This window comes from Nomascus leucogenys, chromosome 23 (genome assembly GCF_006542625.1).
Source record: "Nomascus leucogenys isolate Asia chromosome 23, Asia_NLE_v1, whole genome shotgun sequence".
NCBI lineage: Eukaryota > Metazoa > Chordata > Mammalia > Primates > Hylobatidae > Nomascus > Nomascus leucogenys.
The window spans coordinates 23,010,861-23,020,072 of record NC_044403.1 but is presented as its reverse complement, the minus strand read 5'-3'; the positions used below and the strand labels follow the sequence as shown (position 1 = coordinate 23,020,072).

Sequence of the window (9,212 nt, the reverse complement as noted above, 5' to 3'; positions counted from 1 at the left end):
TATTATTGATATTTTATATAAACACACTTGCATACTGTGAAACTTTAAGAAAGACTGAATGCCACAAATATAATGTTGAGTAAAACGAGCAAGACACAACAGCAGTAATATCTGTACTTAGTGGTGTGTATATTACATTTCAATAACTGATTTTGAAAAAACTTTTTTATTATTAGGACAAATTACATAATTTATTTTAAAACTTTTTCAATCAAAATATTATTTCCATTTTATGAAATTTAAAATTACCTGAACAGACTCCAAATTCAGTTGCTTTAATTCTAAAGTTTATGCTTACAATTATATAGTTGTGAAGATCCACATCTGTGTGATTTAAGCCCAGATGAGTGCAGCATTACACAGTTATGTTTACCAATATCTGATTCTGTTATCCTGTGATGGAGAAAAATCCATAATCCCGTTAGATTGTATGGGGACAATTCACGGAACAAGAGCATTTTCCACAAATTGTAAGAAAAGAACATTATAAAAACAGATGATATTTTCCATATAATAATATTATGAGTTGGTAATATGAAAACTGTATGAAGTAGTCCTTTCATCTGCACAGGGGATATGTTCTAAGACCCCCAGTGGATGTCTGAAATTATAGATAGTACTGAACTGTATATATTCTGTGTTTTAGCTATATATACATACTTTTGATAAAGTTTAATTTATAAATTAGGCACAGTAAGAGATTAAAACAAACTAATAACAATGGAAAAAGAACAATTATAACAATATGCCAGCATAAATACCCTTGCATTTTGGGGCCCTTATTAAGTAAACTAAGAGTGACTTGAACACAAGCGGTACAATATCGCCTTAGTCGATCTCATAACTGAGACAGCTGAGTGACTAATGGACAGGGAACTTAGGCTGTGCAGGTATCCTGGACGAAGCAATGATTCATGTCCCAGGTGAGATGGAGCCATACACTATATAAAGGATTTGATCACACCACTCAGAACAGTGAACAATTTAAAACTCATGAATTTTTTCTTCCTGGAGTTTTCCTTTTAATATTTTTGGCTGTGGTTGAGCCCAGGTAACTAAAACCACAGAAAATGTAATTGTGGATCATTCTTTAATATTTATAACAACATTTCACTAACTTTCAACATCTTTATTTATGGCTATAGTTGCACTTAAATTTATTCATAATGTTATTCCAAACCTGTCCTTTTATATCTTCTACTATATAGCATCATTCAAAAAACTTACCTCAGTTTGAACATTGAGCCATTTATTGACACCCATGGATGATCACTGCTACTACGAGAGATGCCAGCCCATGAGAGAACTGGCAGGGAGCCCAGAAATTTCTAATGAAAAATAAAAAAATTTTCATTTAAATAATAATTATAAAAGATTTTATTAATTTTTAGGTGCTTTCTTTGAATTCTAAACTTTTATTAATTTTTAAAAGTGCAGGTAATACATTCTTTCATAGGATGCTTAATTTTCAAAACAAAATAAATACCTTAAACAAAATAGTAAACTTGAAAACAACTTTTATAGTGTAAAAAACTATTACAAATTTTTGTAATTTTGACTTAAAATGAACTCTTCAATTTTTATACTTAGTACATTCATTCTTCTCATTTTAATAAGCAAAATTGTGATTCATATAATTTAACAGTTGCTTGTGTTGGTAAGACAGACACAGTAAGAACCGAAATAAATTTCCTGATACTGTGCATGTATTTCTCCAGATATTCTGATTAAATAAATGTATTTTTCCACTATGTTTCTCATAGTGGAACTTTTCCTTCTTGAAGTTTAGAAGGAAATTGAAAGGTTGCCATTGAGGAAATAAATGACATAGAGGCCAAAAATTGGCTTTTCTGGGCGCCACACCACCCTCTAACTAGATAAGCCCTCACTTTTATCTGATTTGGTTTTGGTGGAATAACAATGGTCTTGACCAGGTACATGGACACCTTTTTCTCTGCTACTCCCTACTAAATACAACTCTAAACTCTGCAAGCAATGAGAGACACATGGAAAACTCTGAAAGGTGGAAAGAGGAAGGCAAAATAGTTTGGGACCCCAGAATCAGGGATCAACAGACTGTCCGGGCATCTTCAGTCCCCCACTCAGGAGAAGAAAGTGATCTAGTCCTCTGTTTCTCAGAACCAAATCTGGCAACAGGAGGTGGCTCAGCTAAACCCACTTCCACTCTGTATTGAAAGGGAGTCCTGCCAGCAACACCAGGCAAGGCTGGTACCACTGGCAAGGATGATCTACCAGGAGACCTGCTACCAATTAGAAGCTAAAGGAAGTGCTTCTTCTCTCAAAGCAAAAGACACCAGGGTAGGTGCAGGTGAGAGGGATCAGCAAAGGAACCTCATGACTACATGTGCACATCCAGGTTCCTCTTTGTCCCTGAGGACATGAGACTCACTTCCCCATCCAGAGACACAAGACTAAACGGATTGTAAGTGTTCTATGTGCATCATGCAGCAATGAACAGTAACAAACAACAGCTAATTGCATTATTGCACAAATATCATATAGGAGTAAAAGAAGACACACATGAAAATGCACGTTGTATGGTTCCCTTGACATAAATTCAGAAACAGGCAAAGCTTATTTATCACAGTAAACGTCAATACAAAGGTTTGGAGAGGAGGCAGGAAAAGTGAGGAAGGCTAGAAACTTCTATTTCATGATCTGCCTTGTATCATGAATCCATTCACTTTGTGATCAATATGCATGGCCATGACATGCTTAGTTTTCTTTATATTTATTTTGCGATAAAAGCATTTATAGAAGCATGGGTTTCCATGAAAAGCAAAACTGGAAATAATCTAATGTGCATTAACAGTATATGAATATAAAAGTATTATGAAGTCAATTGAATATTACACAGACTTAAAAATATATGAAGTAAATATATGTATAAACATATGGATGATTTCTACAAATATGATATTGACAGAAATAAGCTTTTAGTAAAGTGTTGAAACATTTATGTCTTACCATTTCTTCTTCATTATCTATAGAAAGCAGATCAGAGTTCTTCGAAGCACAGGCCAGCAAACTCTCTTCCCAAGTTCTTTTTTCCTTACCAATGTAATAACAACTGTTGGAATATGTAATCCACTCCCCAAGACAATGGCCACAATGACGTGCTAAATAAAGATATGAATTACTATGCAGAACAATATGTTTACAAATGAAAATTATTTTATATATTTGCAAAGCTATAAACATATAGGTACACAATATCTATGCATCCTCATAGGCTGTTAAATATATATTTTAAAATAACTAGTCACTCATACACACATGCACAATAAAAGGTCCACCTCTCATCCCTTAACTGTGTTCCCATATAGAACAAGCCAGCAAACAAAAATCCACCCTACACGTCTTAAACATCACTGAACAAAACTGCTTTTCAAGTATAATAAAATTATTTATCTCATCATCTTATAGTAGTAGGAAATTTCAGTTAATTAAATGCAACAAGAGGGTATAATGATTTTAACTGAGTATTTCTACTTATTATTGGAGAAAAGGAAATGCCCTCATATAATCTTTATTTTATAAACATTTATGGCTCAATGTTATAGTTTATTTTCCCAAAACATTTTATTATCATTTTGCATCCCTTAAGATAGAGACAAAATATAAACAGTACTAACATCAGAACATTGACAATCATAATGTACCTTTCTGGATTCTTCTATTCAGGGAAAAATTGTTCTGCTCCAGTACTCCAATACCTAGAAAAATTAAAGTAATTCCTACAAAATTAATATCTAGATAAACTATAATAATTTCAGTTGCTTACTTTGAAATACAAAATTTAAAATTATTTTAAATTGGAACAATCTGAAATAAAAATGACATTTCTATAAAAATAAACAAAGTAATGAGATCTTTAAGACAAATATTTTAAAGCCATTAGCATAAAACTTCACCATCTCTTATAGTATTTGATTTAACCAGTTTCAAAAATTAATTTGTTTTTCTAAATATTTTTTCTCTTAAAACATGTCTTTGAATCATGAAATCAGAATACATCTCTGTGTGTGTGTATCATATATACATATATATTTAATACACACTCAAAAATAAATGTTTTCTACAATTATTCTGTTATTTATAAATTTGAAAAGTTCAGAAGAACTATATTATCTTGGGGTTCAGATATATACGTTAAAAAGAGAGTTTTAATCCTATTATGAAATGTTTCAAGGCGCTTCCAATCATTATAGCGAAAAGTTCCCTTATAATCGTTCAAGAATACGCTTACAAGGAATAAGAACTATTGTTTTTAACACAGTGGCCATCAGGACAATGCAAATGATTCCTAGGACCTCAGCAGTGAGCTTCTCTGGAGGTGGCAGTAAACCTTAAGGGAGAGAAATAGAGTCACTGAGAGAGGGGAGATAGAGAGTTGATGAGGTTTACATACAAGAGAACCCACGTGCACAGGTAAACATAACGATAAACTCTGTCCTCTAAATCTATATCTACTCTAGTAATCTTTCTCTCAGAATATACCATTTCATTTTCAGTAAGTATAATGCTCCATGAGTTGTTGATCACAGATTACAATTGAACAACGCCTGAATAAAATCAGGCTTCAGATTTCATATTAGAATATTAGATCCTGACTTTGACCTCTGATTCTCACAAGTGCAAAATATTCCCTCATCTTTCCCCACCCTTCTGCATTCAACTGCACATCCTAAACAATAATATTGAAGATCTATTTAACGTTTTACCTTTGCAGTGATATGTCTTGTCATTCCCTTGACGATCCGAGGAAACATTTTGAAGGTTTAATTCTACTTGGAATATTTCCTGCTCGGTTTCTGAAATGGAGCTTTTATTGCCCTTAAGTTTCCTTTGCTGCCTCTCTGGGTCCTGGGCCAGACTCACTTCTGAGTATGTTCCTCTTTGTTTATTCATCTCCGCAGCTGTGTGATGTGAGGGACTGTGCTCTATGATAACTGCACTTAAAAAGCTATAAATGGTGTATATTTTGACAGGATCCCTGGTATAGGCAAACTGCATGTGTTGGAGACTGAGTAATAATGTTCATTTTGCTGTTGACCAATATAAAAGTCTGGTACTAATTTCCTAAAGTTTTAAACTGAAATCTCTTTAAACAATAGGTCATTTTTTAAAATGTATTCTATATTTGACATAATATTATTAATGGGAACAATAAAAAACAATACATTTGTGAAAACTAAGAAGTAATTGAATATAAATATCTTCATTAATTTAAAATCAGATTCTACAGGAATATTTTATCACCAATAGAATACCTGTGTAAAAAACTAAAAGGGGTGAAATTTGAAAATAAAATGCCCTAATTGTATGACAATTTTAAAATTCATTAATGTAAGGATTGAGTGCTAAAGATGGAGGAATAATTTGTTAGCATATAGAACAACTTTTAATACTAAAATACATTAATGACTTACATTCATTTACTAAAAGGGCATGAGGTCTTGGCAAATGTTTTTTATTCTGAATGATTGAGGAAATCAGAAAAATTGCTACAATTTTAAAGAAATATTTTATACCTTGTAAAACATTACATTAACTTATGCATAAACTAAATACTATTGAAAAAGATTTAACTGTTTATTTTACAGAAGTTATTGGTAACTGATTTAATGACTAAAATAGGAAAATGATAAATGTAAGTTTGGACCATATATGAAAGAACACTTTAAGTTCAAACTTTCAGAAAGATCCTGTGGTTGTTTTAAAAGGCAGCGAGGGTCACTTTGGTTGTGTAAGTAATTGTAATAAATCAGAAAATATAATTTAATAATCTAGTCAATGAGCTCTGTAGCCAGTGAGATTTAAAATTAATTACAGCTTTGAAACTCATAATGCACGACCTTTACAAAGTTACTTGGTGTCTACAACCCCAATTTACTAATCTAGATTGGGGAAAATAATTTATGAAGTATAATGTATATAAAACACTTAACATACAACCTGGCACACATTAGTCCTCAATACATATTAGATATTTTAATTATTTTTAACACAATTGCCATTTCATTATTTCTAATTCATACTGAGTGTGTTAAATAACTAATTAGGTAGGAGTCTCATGTCAGTGTAGTACATCTTTTCTGCAATGTTTGTCTGGCTCAATTTTTTTAGGTCATCCTATATTTATAATTAAGTTTAGATTTGCATTTTATGGAAACTACTTCATTATTATGTTCTTAAAAAAATAAAATCTGCTTCAATTAAATATAAGTATGTGTATGAGAAATTATGTTTGACATTCACAATTTGATGTATCCATTAAAAAATTCATTTTTAAAGTCTGGGCTAAATATAAAGTATTATTACATCTATAATGATTATAAAATTTCAAATTAATTCTTCATTGTCACCATATTTATCGGTTTCACTCTAAATTATATTGATTAACAAACCTATTATTATGTATGCATGTGCTTGACTAATTCTCCACAGGCAATAATGTAAATACTTTAAGAAATCCTCAAACATATATTATATTTTGGGTTGTTTTTCACCCTGAATTATTCATGTAAAGACAATTCTGCTTTGATTTTATTCTGTATTAACTTTACCTTGTTGCATCACATTTAATATTTACAATCTTCTACTAAGGGAGATGAGCTAGTAGAGAAACAGGAGACTGGCAACACATACCTTCTGTCATCAGAAAGTCACACGCCCTTCAGTGGAGAGGTCAGCTTACCTCTTAAAGACACAAAAGATATCTGTGATCCGGTGAAACCCTGTCTCTACTAAAAATACAAAAACTTAGCCAGGCGTGGTGGCGGGTGCCTGTAGTCCCAGCTACTTGGGAGGCTGAGGCAGGAGAATGGTGTGAACCCGGGAGGCGGAGTTTGCAGTGAGCTGAGATGGGGAGCCACTGCACTCCAGCCTGGGTGAAAGAGCGAGACTCCGTCTCAAAAAAAAAAAAAAAAACAACAACAAAAAACCCCAGATATCTCTGATCTTCACAGACTGCTCTGTGAAAGCTCAGAGTGAGGCAAGAGTGCAAAAAGCAGATTCCTCATCAATGTATCACGTCGGATTTGAACAGGAAATTTTCACACTAGGGCCATTTTGAATCAGTTTATCTCATCATACACCTCAGAATATAAGAGATTGAGCCGCTAGGGTGTCATTTAGTTTGTCCATTTTCAAGTGACTTTTAGAAATTATTTTTATAGTAAACAAGATTTGGGGAGAATAAACTACTACTACCCATGCAGTTAATTGTTTCCATCTCAATCACAAACACTAAAATCTTATACCTTTTTAAGAGTCTCTTAGATGTTTAACTTCTACATTTATACAGGGTGGCTAAAACTTGGGATTATGTACTTCTTTATCATATACCGCTATAATATCACTGCTAATATGATGACAAATTTTTAAAATAATAATCTTACCAATAGGAATTTAATGTATTTGTCACTAATTATTCTGAGAAAATACATTTTCCACTTCATTGTAATTGACATCAGTTCTCAAAGTTAAATTCCCAACTTACCTTCTTGATAGTTCTTAAAATTCTCTCATTCAGTTTTTTTTAAATAAATTAATCAGATAACTCTCATTGAAATATATGTCTCTGGGGAGAATAAATTATTAAACAATATTGTACTATATCACCATGCCACAGATTGAAATATATAAAAGCCACCCATTATCTTGTTCATTGATTTATTTTCCAATCATAACTGTCTGCATTTTAATAGGAATATTTGTTGTAAATGACTAATGCTTAAATCAAACTATACAGAGAGGGAAAAGTAATTTTTAAAATGTCATTTCGTTAAAAATAGGGAGGGCAGAAAAAGTAGATGTTTAAAACACAAGCTAAATGGTACATGAGGACTCAGGCGCGGTGGCTCATGTCAGTAATCCCAGCAACGTGGGAGGCCAAGATGCATTGATTTCTTGAGCTCAGGAGTTCAAGACCAGCCTGGTCAACATGATGAAACCCCGTCTCTACAAAAAAATACAAAAATTAGCCAGCATGGTGGTATTGGCCTGTAGCCAGCTACTCTGGTGGCTGAGGTGGGAGGATCGCTTGAGCCTTGGAGGTGAGGTCGAGGCTGCAGTGAGCCGAGATGAAATTTACTGAAATTGGGGAAATATACTTCATAATGATAAATTAATTTTCCAAACCATTAGTAATATATTTTCTATCATTGCATATACCTAATGATACAAGTTCAACATATAATTGAATAAAGTGAACAAGTAAACAATCAGAAATGGGATTTTAAAGACTCTTCTCTTGATGCTTAATACAAGACAGGCCAGTGAGCCTATAGAAAGATTTAAACTAGACAAGTAACCATCACTCATATGAATACATTCACACACACACTCACACATATACTCAATTTCAATGTAGTACCACTAGCCAAACTTGGCTAGGAGATAGTTGAAATGTAGCTATTCGAATTTAACATTAATTAATAAAAATAAATAGTATTTAAAACCAGTACCTCACCACATGAGCCACATTTACAGAGGGATGAAGAACATTTTCAGTTTCATAGAAAATGTTCTAACTATATTTTACCTACAATAGAAGTCAACAAACAAAAATCTAAGAACCTTATATGGTTTTTACTTCAGTAATATATGTCAAAATAACATATGGGCCAAAGAAATTATCAAGATGAATGGTCACAAAAGACTACTAAAGGAAGATTTTGAAAAGGCACAGATATTTTATTTCCAGTTTAAACATGGCAATACCATTATGGTCTTTACAGTTATTAAACAGGCAATAAAACTATATTATCAATGCATTTTAATGTCCATATGAAATAGAAAATTCCTAGGAAATGCTCATTATCAAAATGTAGTACCTCAAATAGAAATCTGAGTAAACCCTACATGTACTGAAGAAATTCAGTTTAGACATAAACTTTTCTACAAAAATAGCCTGCAAACTCAGATAGCATCACTAGTGAATGATAACATTTAAAAATAAAGCGGTACTCTTTTTTATTATTATTATATTTTAAGTTCTAGGGTACATGTGCACAACGTGCAGTTTTGTTACATAGGCATAGATGTGCCATGTTGGTGTGCTGCACCCATCAACTCGTCATTTACATTAGGTATTTCTCCTAATGCTATCCCTCCCCCAACCCCCCACCCCCCAACAGGCCTGGGTGTGTGATGTTCCTCGCCCTGTGTCCAAGTGTTCTCATTGT

At 32.7% G+C, this 9,212-nt stretch overlaps 1 protein-coding gene across 1 annotated transcript; it reads right to left on the bottom strand.

Moving 5' to 3' along the window:
- Window positions 1-281: 281 nt before the first annotated feature.
- LOC101178428 (NKG2-F type II integral membrane protein) lies at window positions 282-4,933 on the bottom strand. Its single transcript, XM_004092122.2, has 6 exons — window positions 4,746-4,933; window positions 4,271-4,369; window positions 3,684-3,728; window positions 2,989-3,140; window positions 1,228-1,328; window positions 282-393 (listed from the first exon to the last, which is right to left on the bottom strand). Exons 1-6 carry the CDS (start codon window positions 4,930-4,932, stop codon window positions 282-284), a joined length of 696 nt encoding a protein of 231 aa, XP_004092170.2. The 5' UTR covers window position 4,933.
- Between the last annotated feature and the right edge of the window lie 4,279 nt (window positions 4,934-9,212).

Excerpts from the sequence above, each read along its gene's own strand:
- LOC101178428 (XM_004092122.2), bottom strand. The coding sequence starts at position 4,932 with ATGAATAAACAAAGAGGAACATACTCAGAAGTGAGTCTGGCCCAGGAC. Across the intron at positions 3,141-3,683 it reads GAATAGAAGAATCCAGAAAG|CACGTCATTGTGGCCATTGT; the intron begins GTACATTATGAT and ends ATCTTTATTTAG. Across the intron at positions 1,329-2,988 it reads TAGATAATGAAGAAGAAATG|AAATTTCTGGGCTCCCTGCC; the intron begins GTAAGACATAAA and ends ATTTTTCATTAG.